Source organism: Magnolia sinica, chromosome 9 (assembly GCF_029962835.1).
Source record: "Magnolia sinica isolate HGM2019 chromosome 9, MsV1, whole genome shotgun sequence".
Lineage (NCBI taxonomy): Eukaryota > Viridiplantae > Streptophyta > Magnoliopsida > Magnoliales > Magnoliaceae > Magnolia > Magnolia sinica.
In genome coordinates this window covers 84,247,467-84,265,561 of record NC_080581.1, presented here as the reverse complement: position 1 = coordinate 84,265,561, position 18,095 = coordinate 84,247,467, and the positions used below count along the sequence as shown (strand labels likewise).

At 40.6% G+C, this 18,095-nt stretch overlaps 1 protein-coding gene across 6 annotated transcripts; it reads right to left on the bottom strand.

Annotated features, from left to right (window-relative positions):
• Positions 1-249: 249 nt before the first annotated feature.
• LOC131255907 (disease resistance protein RPM1-like) lies at positions 250-16,995 on the bottom strand. 6 transcript variants are annotated; one of them, XR_009176512.1, is made up of 4 exons: positions 16,816-16,995; positions 1,545-4,375; positions 1,305-1,416; positions 250-474 (listed from the first exon to the last, which is right to left on the bottom strand). XR_009176512.1 is itself a non-coding variant. In XM_058256850.1 (3 exons), exon 2 carries the CDS (start codon positions 4,316-4,318, stop codon positions 1,565-1,567), a length of 2,754 nt encoding a protein of 917 aa, XP_058112833.1. In that variant the 5' UTR covers positions 4,319-4,375; positions 16,816-16,995; the 3' UTR covers positions 250-671; positions 1,545-1,564. The 6 variants fall into 6 exon arrangements, 5 of the variants coding, with proteins under 5 accessions (XP_058112833.1, XP_058112830.1, XP_058112831.1 ...); XM_058256850.1 differs by lacking the exon at positions 1,305-1,416 and having other exon boundaries at positions 250-671; XM_058256847.1 differs by lacking the exon at positions 1,305-1,416.
• Positions 16,996-18,095: the final 1,100 nt, after the last annotated feature.

Sequence of the window (18,095 nt, the reverse complement as noted above, 5' to 3'; positions counted from 1 at the left end):
CTAATGGATGAAGTAGCTTTTACATGAAAATCGCTGTAAGCCCCACATGGCTTGTTGTTGCAAGAAACTCCCGTCAAGAAACTTATGAGGAGATGGAAAACAAACAAGGATTTCTGAATTAGAAAAAGACGAAAAGGAAGAACTAAAGATCTCTCAATTACAAGGAGAAGAAAAATAATAGATGAAAAAGTATGCATTACTCAAGTTATCCCCATCCACAAAAATCCTGCTCCATCTCTAGGGAAAAAAAAAAAAAAAACTCCCATGATGCTTCAAGAGCTTACAAGTATCAGACTACAGTGAACTACAACCAGTACAAGCAACAACATTTTTAAAACTCGAAATAAGGAATGCCAAGTGACAATGTCACTTATTGAATTCTAAAATAGTAACTAGAGAGCTAGAATGAGAGTCAAAGAGATATGACGCTTGCTCTTGATGTCCACCACCAACTACCTTCTTTGTTTGCAGGTCCTACAAAAAATACAATCATATAAGAAAAAGTTTCAATGGAATGCATCCAATCCCTTGTTGGACGCAATCCTCGTCCAATAAATGCAAGCATGAAGGTAATCATGAACCAAAACATAAATGAATGAACTTAGAGGCACATGGTGTGGCCCACCAACGCTTTGGACTGCACTCATTTCTGGGCACATGAGAAGGTGCACCTATTATAAAGAACTTGTCCGTACGATATGGTGGGCTCTACAGAATTTTGGTGTTTTACCTTCCGCATGTAACGGGATCTGTGGAGGATCCTCTAAAGGAAGCGGATGGTGTACTGAGTAAAACTCTGTGGGGTCCGCCGTGCTTCATGTATTTTATGCACTGTTCATCCATTTTACCAGATAATTTTAGATCATAAGACTAAAAATGAAGTATATGCAAAACTCAAGTAGACTACACCACAAGAAACCATGTGAATTGAACGTTTGCCGTTCAAAATTTCGTGAGGGCCAATGAAGTTTTGGGTCAAGCTTGTATTTGTGTTTTTACTTCATCCATGTGTGTAGTCTTATGAGCAGGTTGGATGATAAATAAACATCACTGTGGGCCCTAGAAAGGTTTCAACTGTAGAAATCATTAATTATTCCAACTGTTTCCTATGGCATGGTCCACGCTTGCATGAGCTGGCAAAACCGATGAACACCATGGATAGAACACGTACATCAGGTAGACCCCACAGCGCCCAACACCACCCAATCCGCTTCCATGTTAAATGTGCATACCATCTGACCTGTGCATCAAGTAAAAGAAACCCATGGTGATGGGATGCTCCAGAATCATGCCTATCTAATTACCTGGAGGGCCATGCCCTAAAATGAATGGTCAAAACGGATGAATAGCTTAGATATAAGGCACATACAAAGCTTACTCCATATAATTTTAGAGGAACCGACCTTCTTGAAACAACTGTAAAAATTTCATTTAAAAAGAAAAGAAAAAGAAAATGCAAGTCATTAAAAAAAAAAAAAAAAAAACAGCGGAGACAACAAAAATATAAAGTGTAAATAGGAAGAAGGGAAATATAAAGAATTCACCTGACAACTGCTCTTCAGAATCATGACAAATCCCAATAAACTTTTCTCTGAGTGTCTGTATATCTTATGAGTGGGATGTGGCGAATGGAATCCACTAACTCTTCCGCTCCATCCTTTCTGAGCCCCTTCAAGAAAGCCTCCGACGTGTCAAACAGGTAGAGTTCTTTGAGGTTAGTGACGTGTTCGAGCCACAACGACGCCTCCACTAATTCTTCGCAACGTCTAATATCTAGCATTTCAAGGCTAGACATTGCTCCCTTCTCCACCCTCACCTTCTTCAACCCGCTCAAATCAATGAGCCATAATTGCTTAAGTCTTGGATATCCTCTACCCTCGCAACGTAACTCTTCTCCATCATAAGCTCGATCTAGTACGAGTTCCACCAAATTGGGCAGTGACTGAAGGGCTTTGAGTGGATCATCCCTCAATCTGGAGCATATCAGACCAACTCGTACCAGATTATGAAGCGAGCCAATCCATTCAGGCAACTTCTCCAAACGCCCTCTCAAATATAGACATTGAAGAGGTAGCGGAGGATGAGATAAAGAATGCAGGTCGAGAACCTCCTCCTCATCCATTGATGTCACATTAAAGGAGTGAAGGTGAATCATCTTCTCAATGGAAGTGCATAAATCATTCCCATCTTCCACTCTTAGCTTGATAATGCCTAACCTCCTCAGTTGGGTGAGATTCCCCAGCTCTCTAATGATGCCGCTCTCTGCCTCTATGAATGCCAACTTCTGTAGGGATATCATGCTCCCGATTCCAGCAGGCACCTTACTTCCATCTACAGTACTACCATCAAACTCGTCTTCACTATAGCGGTAAACCAGAAGGTGGCATAGGCACTTGAGCTTGAGAATCTCAACCGGCAATTCACATACGAAAGTGCCCTTAATATTCAATGTTTCTAAGTTCTTTAGTCTCCCCAACGAACTAGGAAGCTTCTTGATCTTTGTATTCTCCAAGCTTAAGTATCTCAAATGCAACAAGCTTGTTAGATCATCAGGAAAGATTTCCATGGACATATTTTCAAGATCCACCACCTTCAACAACCTTAAGCTGGAAAATGAAGTGATTGCAGGGGCATTAGATAGTCCTTCCGCACCAAAAATGAACAACGAGCGAAGGCAGGAGAAGGCATCAAATTTTGGAAAATTCTCATCTTTATAAATGGACCGACGCCGGATTCTGTTACATGGCGTTGTGTTCTCTTCAACAGAAGATGCAAAGAAATGCTCCTCCCTGAATTTTGGAATAATCATCTCCCGCACAAGATCATGGATGCAACAAGTGACCACATTCCCATTTAATTTCCGTTTTGCCACTTGAATGAGATTTCTAGCGATGAGCTCATTGAGGTAACCTTCAGCAACCTCTTCCTTTGACCTGCGTATTTTTGTTTCTACAAATCCCTCGGCTATCCATAGGCGAATTAGTTTCATACGCTTAATCGGATAGTCTTCGGGGAAAATACTCAAATACAAGAAGCATGATTTCAGGTAGAAAGGTAAGTCATTGAAACTGAGCAATAATATTTTCATCATTCTTCTAAGATTGTCATCACTTTCAAGCTCTGATCCGAGGCTACGGTGAATCATCTCCCACTCAACATACGTCTTGCCCTTTATTGACAGAAGACTACCCAATGCAACAATCGCAAGAGGCAGTCCTTGGCATTTTTTGACGAAACTTTGAGAAAGCTTCTCCAATTCCTGAGGACAGCTGTTCTCCTCGTTTGATTGGAACGCCTTCCGGCAAAAGAGGGACCAGGCATTTTCTGGATGCAGAGGCTGAAGGTTGTAGATGTGATTGGAGGGTCCGATGTTAGAAGATGATGCAACGTTACCTTTGCGTGTGGTGATCATTACCCAGCTACCATATTCGCCAGTGGGCAATGCATTGCTTACGAAATTCCATACATGTGCCTCCCATACATCATCTAGAACGAGCACATACCTTTTGTTCTGCAAGTAGCTACGTAGCTCTTTGATTAGTTCAAGATGTGTCATCGCATCTACTCCTTGGGGAGACGGATCTTTCTTCGCCTTGAAGAATTGCTTTATCATGTTTCTGAGTAGATCCTCCAGTTTGAACGATTGCGAGACGGTGATCCAAGCATATGTTTGAAAACGTTTTTTCACCTGTTGGCTATCATAGACTTTCTTTACTAGAGTGGTCTTACCTAGGCCACCCATCCCGACCACCGAAATCGTCGAGAGTCTCGAATCTCCATTCATTAACCATCTGATCAATTGGCTCCTTGGCATGTCAATGCCCACAAGATGAGCTTCCTCAATGAAAAGAACATTCAATCGAGGATCATACCATTGATCACTCATGTTGTTGGAGCTTGAACCTTGCTCTATTCCATTGAGAGCGTAAGCATCTTTTCTCTCCGTAATCTTACAGATTCTGGTTTTGATATCTCGTAGCAACGATGCAATCTGATGGCGCGCCTTCAACCGTTTGATGGGTCTATGAAGAAAATCGACGAATCCATGGGAGCCGTTCTGCTCTTGTGCTAGGCCAAGCATGAACTCGTCAAGAACATCCTCGATGTCGTAAGCAACTTCTTTTATTTGTTTCACCCATGTCTTGAGGCCTTTATTGGTATCTTGTCTTGCGTCAGCATCCCTTAAGAAGGATTGGATGCTTTCTAACTCATTTATGAGTTCACGGACTTCTCCGTCGACCTCCTTCAACGACTGCGCTTCATCCACCAGCAAAGGCCCCAAGTATTGTATTAAGAAGTTCACAGCACTCTCTGCCATTTCCTTTTCTTCTTCTCTGATACTTGACGTTTCCTTAGCTTTCAAAGTCCATCACACCTATTTGACAAGGAAAAGGAAATTATCTTCAATTATTTAACAGGATGGCATCCTCCTCTCAATCTCTACTTTTTCTTTTATTAATATTTAATACTGGCTCATGAATAGTATGGAAAACCTGGATGGTCAAGATTGATGAATATCTGACTAGACTATCATGTACGGAAATGGATTGGCTACTCCCCATATGCCACCAGCCAATGGCTGGTGGTCGGTGCTTTATGGGCCCCGCCATGATATATGTGTTTCATCCATGCCATCCATATATTTTTATAGATCATTTTATAGTATGAAACCAAAAATTAGGTATATCCCAATCACAAGTGGACCTCATTCCAGGAAACAGTGTTGAATGTCGACCATTAAAAACTTATCGGGGGCCATAAAAGTTTTGGATCAAGCTGATCTTTGTTTTTTTTTCCCTTCATTTGGGTCTGTATGACCTAATCAACATATTGGATGTCAAATAAACAGAACAGCGGGCCATAGGAGGATTTTAATGGTGGATATCCAATCATCATTGTTTTCCTGCAGTGTGGTCCACCTGAGATTTATATCTTTCTCATTTTTGGTATACAGCCCTCAAATGATCTGTAAAAAATTGATGAACTGAATGAATGAAATATATACATCATGGTGGGTCCCACAGAGCACCGATCATCAGCCACGGGGCTGGTGGCAGGGGAGCAGCCAATCCGTTCCCATCATGTACGCTGCTGGCGAATCAGTTTCCCTGCTTTTCATTATTGGAGTCCGGATCCTCTGTTATCAGGTCAACAGAGAATTCCTGATACCTTAATTCCCATTGGTCCACGTCACCACTCACTAAAAAAATAAAAAAAATAAAAAACAGCTTCGGACGCCAAACCATTAGGGTAACAGGAATTCTCTGTTGACCTGATAACAGAGGATCCCGACTCTTCATATTGCCATACGTTGACATTGTCAACAAATAGGAAATCTGATTGAGCCACGTCATACACACTGCATTTAATGCGGCCATGCTGACCATGTAAGTGATGATGTGGACCAATGAGGATGAAGGACAACAGATATTTACGGTCCGTGACAAGCAGGGGAAACTGATTGTTATCAAATACGTGTTAAATAATGAATTACGTGTTAAATAACCAATGTGCTGAAGTCACAGGGAATTCCTAAGCAGCCCCTTCTGAGTGGTCCACGTAATTGCCAAGAAATTCGGTTGCTTGAGTAGATCCAATGATCAAGTGCGCCACACTAGAGTAAACAGTGAGAATTAGATACCTGCTGTTGAAAACATCCTGAGCCACATAAGCTTTGATCAAGCTGATATCTGTGTTTCCTGGTCTTTGTAACCTTATGAAGATTTTAGATGGCAAATAAATTTCATGGATTTGATATTTTGTCACTACAATGGTGTAACAAAAAAGGCATGAGCAATCCATTCCCAAGAGTTCATAGTACAATGGTGTAGTAGAAATGATGAATCTCAATCTTTTAGATAGAATTAGGTGTATCCTTTCACATGTCAAATCATCAAATTACCAAAATCATTTTGGAGAGATGTTGTATGTATCACTTGTTACTTATTAATCTATCTCCTTCAAATCCTCTAAATAGAGATGTTGCAAAAAGCGTATAGACCAGAAAATATGTTTCCTATGAACACCTAAAGGTGTTTAGTTGTCGATCATTTGTGCATGTTCTAAAAGATAAGTGGTCCAAACTTGATGACAAAGCAAAACAGTGTATCTCCTTGAGACATGCAAATGAAAATTTTGGCTAAAGGTTATGGGATCCAATTAACAAGAATGATCAGAAGCAAGGGATATGGTTGTAACGTTCTGTAAAATTTCGCATAGAAACCCTAGTACATACACGAGTGAAGCTGTCAAATGGTCGTACTACTCCAACTTAGTTCCCTAATTATGCTATAAATGATGGATTTAAGGAAATTGGAGTCGAACGACCGTTCCTATACATCACAAATAGGTGGGTGGGTGAATTTAGACAATTCCTCCACTTGTTGACACCAACAAGGAGTCTCAAGAGTTAACATACTCCATAACTACCCAAGTTAACTAAATTAGGGCTACACCACACGTTCTAGTCTATTGGTCTCAAAATTATAAATTAGCATCCGTTTTACCATGCTCAATGTCCATTGCGAATATTGGGCCAAGGTGACACCTTGGATTGCTCAAGTTCAGCTTGCAAGTCGGGCGCATGAGTTGTGCGATTACCTTAGTTAATGGCCTAGATTTAAGTGAAATGATCACCTGACCCATTTTATCGAAGTTGTGACCTTCAGACCGTCAGATCATGGCCAAACTCGGAGCGTTGACTTAAGATATTCCCCTACACATATTTGTATAACTGCGCCCTCGATCAACCAATGGTGATTGTCGAACTGAATTTGGGACCTTATCCATTGATCGGCATGTCCGATCGTCAGATGACTATGTCCAAATATAGATCCCCTAATGGGGCACCCGTCCCCTGTCTTGGATCAACTTGCGCACTTTCCTGTAGGCTCTCATGGTTCGAAACCACCCCCATAGGGCTAGTATAATGAAAACTTAGCATTTGGAGTCATTTGTGTACATTCTGGTACTATAAATACCCTTTTTATTCACACCCCCTAATTTTCATACCCTAGCCTTGGGGAGGAGAGAGAGAGAGAGAGAGAGAGAGAGAGAGAGAGAGAGAGAGAAATTGTGTGTGAGAGAGAGACTGATTGTGAAGGTTGCCTCTTTCCCGTCCGATTAGTGATCTAGCCACGACCAAATCTTTTGTTGGATCTCTGTCTGCAATCATTGAAGGTGAACTTCGAACCTAGATCCCAAAATCATGATGTTAGGGTTGAATTTTTATAAACATTATAAAGCTTGTTCGAATCATTTAGGTTTCGCTGACTCTTTTCAAAATCCTAACCTCAGGAATAAATCCGAGTCGGGCGAGCTAACACAAGGTGCAAATTATTCTCCTAGGTTTCTGTTTATCAACCCTTGAGGGTGATAGACTATGATCCCTTTTGATTTTGTAGAAATCCTTAAGTCAAGTATGCCTTAAATGCTTTGCTATAAAAATCATTGTTTGTGTTTGTAACACCTCATACTTTTCAGTACTCGGGTGTTACCGTGTGAGCTAACTTAGTATAAATACCAACCTAACTTACTTGGAGACTCACATTCATTCCAATCTAAATCTGACCATTGAAAGTAGTCCCCATCCATATATTAAGCCATCTATCCATTGATCTTCAAGATAGATCATCAAGTCATCAGAGAAACCTAATTTAGGATTTCAACAACCCTATAGGCAATTTAACTGCACAATGTCTATCACAAGCATTAGATCACGCGGTCCACTATTTGTTCATCTTATATCATGGTCATTAACAATCTACTCAAATTCGTACAAATCCAACCATACAATTATATATAAGACCAATCACTAGTGTAGATTAGGAACTTGTTTAATTGCGAACTCAACTATCAAATCATTCGTCCTAGATTTAAGAGTCTAAACAACAAGATCTACAGCATTTCATCGATCATTCCAACACTTGATTTCCCTAATTCAACCACCGGGTTATAAAATCAACCTTTAGGTTGCAATTGGACAGCCCTAGAAACCATTAAAATCATTCAATGTGGACTATGGAATGCCCTAACCTTAGATCATCTTAAATTGAGATCCAAATCACTAGATCTATCGTTTATCAGGCCACGTCACTCAATGTTGAAATCCATTACATAGGCAGATAATCCAACCATCTGATTATAGTAACAACCATTAGATTTCTTCGAAGATCGACTAAGAACCCTTAAGAACCGTGAAGGTTGGATCTGAAGATGACTCGACCGTCAGATTGACAGGAATCTACAAATGGGGCCCAAATCAAGCCGTGGGGCCCACCTAAGTTTTGGATCTGCCTGGTCAGAGGCCCTGGTGGGGACCCTCAAACCAAATGGATGGAGTGAATTTCGTCCAACATCATTGTGGACCCCATAATTGGCTATGTGTAGCATAATGAGTGTGCACCTGCAGTACATTAGACCATAGACAGGGTCAAACCGGGTTTGACCCGTGGTTTCCTTTAAAGAGAGAATTCCTCCCTCTTTCGTGTTTTCACCGGCAAGCAAACGAATGTTGTTCGATCGTTAGATGGGCCACTTTCGAGGATAAAGAGGATGATCCAAACTATCCATCTCGTTGGCCATTCAAATCCGACCAAACCCTCGCCCTTCCTGCACATCAAAACCCATGTGCATGCACACGATTTTCAGCCCAAACCGGACTTGCGTGTGGTTGTATTTTCGAAACTGAAAATCTTGTTTCGTCTGTTGCCAGCTGTTGCAATCCGCATTCCTCCACTCCCTTCCATCTCAACCTTCCATTCTAGACCATCCTAGCCCCCCATTCACCCTACACTATGGGGTTTCCATTGCAATGAGAGAGCCACCAGCAAATGTTGAAACCAAGATCCATTAAGTGAAAATGCTAATAACCGCACATCTGGTGGGTCCCACAGTGATCATGGGACAAATCCACACCATCTATATGTTACTAATTATAAGATCAGCCACTCGATGATGACTCGTCATTAACTGTTGGGTCATCTTCTTCGTTTGATCGGGAAACCTATTAGCGGTTGGTGAGGCCCATTCATTGATCTAAGACGTCCGTTAGGGTGGCCATGGTCTCAGAAATTCCTCCTTGGTGACTAATAGGGGCCATGCAATCAGAAGCCACGATCATTATCTCAAATTCGATCGGTTGAGAGCCATTGGCTCATAGCTAATCTGACGATTAGGGGCATGTAGAAATGGATTAGTATAGCCTATATAGGCCACCCTTTTAGGGCTTTCCTTCTAAAAAATAGAAACTAAAGAGAGAGAGAGAGAGAGAGAGAGAGAGAGAGAGAGAGAGGGTCACCGCTGCGTCACACCAGGGCAAGATGAGTCTTAGTCCGAGTTGGGCTGAGCCAAGCTCCGTCCCGGTTCGTTGACAGGGTGAGAAAAGGGAAGGAGCAGGAAGGAAATAGAGGCAAGTGAGAGAGAGAGAGAGGGCAAGAAGAGGAAGATAGGGAAGGTAGTGAGAGAGAGAGAGAGTGTGTGTGTGTGTGTGCGCGCGCATATCACCACACCAGCTCAACTCAAGCTGAGTCATGAACTCACTCAAACTTAGTTGGGTCAAGTCCAGACCCTGTTGGTCGTTATAGCAAAAAAAGAGGAAGAAAGGAAGGAGAAAGGAAGAAGAGGGAGAGGGAGAGGGAGAGAAACAAGAGAGTAAGGAGTGGATCGGGCCGCCGAGTGGGGTGCAATTCACATCGAATCAAGTCGATAGTTGTATGGCTAACTTGCTCAACTTAGTTGAGTCGAGTTAGGATGTTGGATATCGGTTGGGCCTAGTCTAGCCCATCCACTCTACTGGGCATAGTAGGAAAGAAAAGAAAAGAAAACGAAATGAAGAAAATAAAAGGAAAGAGAAGGAGAGGAAGAAAAATTAGAATCGAAGAAGAAGATGAGAGAAGATGTTGGCTTTCGGCTCCTAACCAAGTCGAACCGGTTCCAATCCTTGTACACCGAGTCAGTAAGTTACTGACTCAGTTCTGAGTGTGTTTTAGTTAACAGGGTGTTTCTCCCTCAAACCCAATAGACCGATGTTGTGATTGCCTGGTCAATCCGAGTTGGGGGAGCATGAGGTGAGTTGACTCGGTGGGCTAGTTGAGTTCAGTGACATTGGAGCACGGATATCGAATTGAGGTCAAGTCAAGTTATAGATCGGATTAATGCGATTGATTTGATTAAGGGTGCACACACTTCCTAGTGATATTATAGGCGATTCAAAACACAAGGTGATGAATTTTTTCCCTCAAGCTTTCATCTTCCATTCTAGCTTAAGTGATAGTTCAATTTTAATTTCAATTGATAACCGACATCTTTAATTCATGATTACTTGTGTTAGTTATTGAATCCGATTATCAAATTATATGATCAACATTTATCTTGTATGAATATCTATATGTTGTATGGTATATCTTCTCATACTTAAGGATTGTTGTAAAACTTGAATTGTTACATCTATTAGTGGAAAATCCCACTTATATATGTATGGTTTGACTTGAGATGTAACTTGATTGATTGCAATTATAATGGACCCTCGACCTAGTGGCTACTTTAACTGATGGATTAAATGGAAGATTAATGCGGGCTTACCATTCATGGATTGCTGTATATTAGCCCTAAGCGGATTGATGGATTATTTTGTATGACCATGTGATGGTAAGTCTCATTTGTTAAACTATGATTGGTCACTGGTTGACAAAGACACGATTAAATATCTTAATGATGGAGTCTCATTAGCCAGAAATTGTGGTTTGGGACACTATGCCCGAACTGTCAGCTTATATTGGGTGATGACCCCCCTCCCCCATAGTGACCTTTGAGCTTTCTTAAATTGGAATAATAACAGCTCGGCTAATCATGCATTCATGACACTCGCGTTATTGGGTGCCTGATTGACTGTTTGAAAGATCAGTGCACCATTCGAACGACCCTTTTTGTATTTTGAATGGACTAACTGTTTGAAATGTTCATTCTCTTACCTAAGTATGTTAACTATTTGAAAGACCTGTTCATTGGCAATTGAATGAATCGGCTGTTTGAAAGACTCATTCTATTGTTTGAATGAGCCAACTGTTTGAAAGGCCCATTATATTGCTTAAATAGACCGACTGTTTGAAAAGTTCGTTCTCTTACATGAGCGAGTTGACTGTTTAAAAGACTCATTCCTTTGCAAGTTGAATGAGTCGACCGTTTGAAAGACTCATTATCTTGCTTAAATGGACCAACTGTTTGAAAGGTTCATTCTCTTACTTGAGCAGGTCAATTGTTTGAAAGATCTGTTCTCTTGTAATTTGAATGAGCTGGCTGTTTGAAAGGCCCATTCTCTTGCGTGAATGGGTTGACTATTTGAAAAGTCCATTCTCTTATTAGGAATGGGTTGACTGTTTGAAAGACTCATTCCAATGCATGAATGAGATGACTGTTTGAAAAGCTCATTGTTTTGCATAAATGGACTGACCGTGTGAAAGGTCCATTCATTTGGCCAACTGGATGTGCATCGTCAGTTGATTTGCAGTCACGCACCCATGCATTTAAATAAAATCACATTATCGATTGTTTTGTATGTTTTCTTATTTAAAACTATGCTTAACTAATGTGGTGATGTGTAATCTTGAGGGAAATTCACACTGATTTGGCCACTCATTCATCGAATATATAACCGTACAGGTCCTGCAGGTGGTTTAAATGATATTCATGTTTAGATTGATGAGGAGTAGGGTATAATTATCAGGGATGCATGACTGCGTCTGCTAAGAGAAGCTATGTGATTTTATAGCTCAAGACTAATTACAATTTTTTTATATGTTAAATTATTTTATTTTGTAATTATAGGTATTGAGATATTGGTTTGTATAAGCCTTATGGGCAGCCGCTCGTATATTTTGAATGTATATGTAAATTTCCTTTAATTTTGATTTGTTTATCTTCAATTAAACTGCTAACTCTGAAAAAGAAAGAAAAGAAAATTACCTTTAAAAAAAAAAAGAGAGAGAGAGAGAGAATTCATTCCTTGAAGAAGGGAACCATGATGTTCTCTGTACAATTCAGGAACAGCAATTACAAAAAAAAACCTGCCAGATCCTATCGTATGACTATCCACTGCACAATTCAAAGGAAAAAAAAAATGGAAACCGACAGGTCTAAAATCTCAGGGCTCCCAGGCCCACCCTATCCAAGAAAATGAGCCCTCTAATCTCCCGAGGGACCTCAGTGAGAGAGAGAAACTGGGAGGAGGACTGGGAGCCACTGCCCAATCTAGCCAGCCTGTCAACCGGCTCATTCCTCTCCCTTAGAGAATGACGGAAACTCACTTCCTCGGTCTTTTGGAGCACAAATATTCTGCTCAACCAGTACCTCCATTTCCACCCCAGGTTTGTCTTACTATTTAGGAAGTTGATCGCCAACGAAGAGTCAGATTCGATGACGATTCTTCTGAATCCCCTCTCAAGATAATAGAGAAAAGAAAATTACTTGAAAGTTGACTATCTTTAAAGTTTAACACTCGAGTTTTCGGAAAATGATTTGTATACTCAGGTTTCGTAAACCGGGCATTAGAGTATTATTATTGGTAGATCACATGTATGATGAAATGCATCCTCATTTTAATGCTTACTTTGTTGGTAGTTGATTAGGGTTTGTAAATGACAATGGTAGATTTCAAAGGGTTTTTTATTCCTTTACAACTTTGGGCATATTCTTTGCATATTTTGTTGGGTATTGAATGTGGACACATGTAAATTCCAACCTACACTTGCATATACATTTACTATTTGAGATAAGTTGGAAACCTTGATGTTAAATAAATATTATATTACCGATTTCGTCATATTAAGCTATAATAGGAAGAGGTCGAGCCCTGCTTAACCTTGAAAACAAGGGATGATCAACGAATCTAGCCACCCCGACTCATGTAGCTACCCAAGGCAGAACTTAGGCAATCAACAGTAGTTGGAGCTACATGGCTTGCTTGCACCCAATGTCGGTCTATCCAGGGTTCTTCTTGGACAATCAAATTAGTCTCCTGCATGGCCCAATCGCATGTATGATAAACGTTTGAGACACATTGTGGAATCTGGGATACCATGTTGGCTGTCACCAAAGAATGAGGTCATTCATGACCATTAGTGTGATACAATCCGTTGAGACTCGGGGGCTAGACGTAGTGGTATGAGACACTGTACCTAGGCTGTCGGCCTACACTGGGGTGACGAGGTTGCCACATTGGTAAAACATTGGATGACGAGCCTCCCTGTAGTGACCGGCTAGCACATAAGAAGTACGCGAACTTATCATGATATTGATGATACGAGTGGTGTGACTTCTCCATATTGAGGTCGGGTGACAACCTTTACCCTAGTCGTGGCCGTCTCTGGACGATTAACCCTAATATAAATCTGATTCAAGTATAGGGACTTGATATAATGGAAACCCAAAATGGATAAAGTGACACTGGTGAGGAGCTACCTAGTGCCGCAATGATCCATGTAATTCGGATAGAAACTCAAGATTCGATGGCAGTATCCTAGCTTTATCAACTTGTTATTTGAACTAAATATTAATAAATACTCGGCCAATCATGCACTCCATAACATTTGTTGGGTTGTGCTTCAGGCCAACCATTGCGCATATATTGACGTCTTCACTAGTAATGGTGTCGACGTGGTTCTATATTGGTATAATTAAACCTCAGGTCATGCATACGCATTTCATGTCATTCACGTATTTAAATAATCAAATATATGACTTTCATGTCATTCTTGTATCTGTTTGATAACATGTGAAACTTAAGTAAATAGTAGCACTGAATTGATCACTCACCCCAACCCGGGACGATGTTTTAAAACACCAACCAAACGATTTCGTCGATGCAGGTGCCCTAAAAGAGGATACACTTGTCAAGGAGTATGTGGACTATACCGAGTTCTTATACTTCCAGTGTGCAGACGGCCAAATGTAAAGTGACGTTTTAGGACCATCAATTTGGTTTCCTTTTGAGGATGAGGTCGCTTATTGCATTTTATGTTTAGACATGTATATTGAGTCCTTAGCTGGGTGGACTCTATAACTTAGTTGGATGTATGTATGCATGTATGAGACTTTTTTTTTCCTCATACACTTGTGATAACCATGATATGTACTATTTAGTTTACTTCTTACGCATGATCATGATATAATTGGTAGACGCTTAACCAAATGGTATTTCCGAAAAGCTTAATTGATACTCGAAATATCGGGGATCGAGTATGTACTCAACCCCTGAAATTCAGATCATCACAAGTTGGTGTCAAATCATGAGTTTGGGATTAAACTGAATCGTGGGCTAAGGACTTACCATAATGAATATGCTGACATAGATATGATTTTGAAAACTAGTTATATTGAACCCTAAGAACCAACCTCCATATTATTAACTAGTGTGAACTCATGTGTAGAAAATTTAAACTTGGGATTTCCCTAAATCGATGTAATCTGGCTCTTAGGAGCATCGGTTGCTAGAGACCAAACATGGACCAGTACTTGAGTGAGTGGATCGGGACGAATGAGGAAAGAGATTTCAAGTCAGAGAAATAGGGTGAGAGGATGTTTAGCACAAATTGATTAGGTGGGATGAAAAGTACGTTTAATCCATGAGTGATTCATGTGGGTTTTTTGTTAAATGCACTGCACATGGGATCACATTGATGCATGTGTACTTATCCATGCTGCCCATTCGTGTTTCCCCTTTTCACGCGACGTTCTGGTCATATACATTTGTTAGTGACCGAAAATCAATTAAGATTAAGTAGTTAATTCCGATTATGTGGAACGCCAAGAAAACAAAATAATAATAGTAATAAATAATAGATAATAAAATAAAATAAATGTCTGAAATTGAGAAAGTGGATCTATCCGGTTGACCCCAAGTCACTAGGGGTGACCTAGTTGACCTCAAGTTACTTACCAATGGGGGACTAGGGTGACCGGGTCAACCCTGTCACCACCCAGTTGAACTCGGGTTGCTGACCAACTTGGGACTACGGTGACCCGATAGACCCTGTCACCATCCGGTCGACTAATGGCTGGCCACGAAAGTAGGACAGGGCAACACAGTCAACCCTGGCTCGACTCTGCGTCCATATAATTTTTTTTTCTTTAAAAAAATGAAAGAAAGATGGGAAGGGGGGTCTTACACGTGGGGGCTGGTGTACTGCACACCAGCTATATAGCTGATGTATTGACGTCAGTAAGTTCTATGGGTCCCATCATGAGGTATGTGTTATATCCAAACTGTCCATCTATCTTACGAGCTCGTCTTAAGGCTTAAGACTAAAAATAAGACAAATCTAACGATCAAGTGGACCACGCTGCAAAAAGTAGTGGGGGATTGAACGTCTACCATTGAAACCCTTATGGGGTTCCCAAATGTTTTGGATCAATATGAAATTTATTTTTCCTCTTATCTTTGTGACCTTATGAACATATTGGATGGAAAATAAAAGTTACGGTGGGCCCTACGAAAATTTTAACAGTGAAAATCATTATCTCTGCTGCTATTTGTGGTGGGTCTATTTGATCTTTGGATATAATTCATTTTTTGTATATTACTACAAAATGATCTCAACAAATGGATGAACTATGTGGATATAATAAATACATCATTGTGGGCCCATGTAACTTTGATCTCCTTTGAACCGTTCATACAACTCGGAGCTGGAGGACTGTCAGCACTCGTCTTCGCGGGCACGACATACTACCCCCGCCTGTTCCGAGCTCGGGACAGTCAGAGGCTCCAAGGGCCACTGAGGGGCCACGTGATTTATAAATTTTATCCACACTGTCCATCCATATTCTCATATCATTTTAGATTTCTGAACAAAAAACAAGACAGATCTAAGTCTCAAGTGGACCACACCACTGGAAGTAGCGGTACTAAGGATGCCCACCATTGAAACCTTCATAGGGTCCACTGTATCGATTATTTTCCATCCGACCTGTTGATATGGTCATGTATAGTTGGATGAAGCGAAAAAACAAATATAGTCTTGATCCAAAACTTCTATGGTTCCTAAGAAATTTTCAACAGTAGAATTTTAATTCCCACTGTGTGGTCCATTTTAGGCATTGGAAATTCTCTATTTTTAGCTTCATTATCTAAAATGATATGTGAAAATGAATGAACGGTATAGATAAAACTCACAAATCACGGTGACCCCTCAATGGCCCTCGGAGCCTCTGCCTGTCCCGAGCTCGGAACAGGCGGGGGTAGTACCTAATCCCTGCCCCGTCTTCGCACGACAGGTACCTACACCAGCTATATAGCCGGTGTGTGGTACACCAGCTAATCCGTTTCCTTTGCAAAAGGGGGTTAAGACCCCATTCCTTGCCATTTTCCTTCACCATTCGCACCCTTCCTCTTCCCAAATCAAAACCCATCTTCCCCAAAAGCTCTCCAAAACGCCAAATCCCTTGGAGGATTGCAACTCCTCTTCCACTGGCTATACCATTCAAATTGGTGGATAACATATGATCTACCTTACTATGGATGCATCCCATGAAATGAGTTGATTAGAAAGATTTCTGCCTGAGTCACATGTTCACAGGAAATAAACCGTTTTATGAGAAAATTCACATACCGTGTTGTATGTGAACGTTTAGATATTAGGAATCTATGGTATGGACATGGATAATTGTGGTAATTACTTTTTTCTAGGATAATCGTGGTAATTACTTCTTCTTTTTTTTTTAAGAATGTTCACCTATGAATGTTATTCAGTGGATTCCAATATGAAAATTTTGTCTGTTGAATCATGAAGAAGGAAAAAGAAAAAAGAAAAACAACCGTACCTTAGCTGTCTGCCATTAAAGTTATCTTCAAGTTCTGTTGGATCTCTGCTTAATTCATTCGTTTATAATGAGGTATTGATACTTCCTCGATCTGCTTCATTCCACGAAAGAAACGCTGCTACTTTACGTTGGACGCGTAAAGCAAAGGAAACTCAGCTGCAATTATTGTAGGTAAAGCCATGGCACGGTAAAGTAATACGGGAACGACAGTCTGGTCAAATATTCAACATTCCTCACCATCCCTGCTTTTCACGGGCTACTGTTAAAAACAAAAAGTAAAAACGAATAGTGGGTGGAGGTTGCTTATGTTTCCATATGTTTTCAACCGTATATGTCATTTTCCTTGCGTTCCTGTGGTGTGGTCCGCTTTAGTTTTGGATATGCTTCGTTTTGGGATCATGTACGAAAATGTGTGGAAAAATGGATCGACAGTATGGATAATGACACATACATCACGGTGGGTCCGTCGAATTTATTCAACATGCTATTGCACACTGATTTACCCGCGTCTGTACCACGGTAGCCAAGTAGACGACAAAGTGTAGTGCTTTGAGAGCACTGTATCTTTTTCAGTAAAATATAGGGTTTTAAAAATGGCACGGTAAAGTTATACATGAACGACAGTCTGGTCAAATATTCATCATTCCTCACCATCCCTGCTTTTCATGGGCTACTGTTAAAAATAAAAGGTAAAAACGAATATTTGGGTGGAGGATGCTTATGTTTCCATATGTTTTCAACCGCAGATGTCATTTTCCTTATGTTTCCTGTGGTGTGGTCTACTTTAGTTTTGGATATGCTTCATTTGGGATCATGTAATAAAATGTGTGGAAAAATAGATGGACGGTATGGATAATGACACATACATCGCAGTGGGCCCATCGAATTTATTCAACACGCTATTGCACACTGATTTACACGCGTCTATTCCACGGGAGCCAAGTAGCTGACAAAGTGTATTGCTTTGAGAGCACTATATCTTTTTCCAGAAAAATATAGGGTTTTAAAATTTTCTTTATTTAAAAAAATAAAAATGGGTGCTAATCTCCCTGAGCCTAAGAGTTATAAAAAAAATCAACAAATAATGTGGAAGAAAGTTTAAAATGAAGAAAAGAAAAAAAAAAAGAAGTTGGAAAAATTAAGCCAAGCTGCTGAGAAGCTGCTTAGCGGCAAGGGCTGTCATGGTTTGGGTCCAGGTCGGATCTTAAAGTAGCCATATACAGGCTACCTGTGTTCAGGTCTTGCTGGGTTTGAGTTCTTTTGGCCCGAGTTTCATGTTT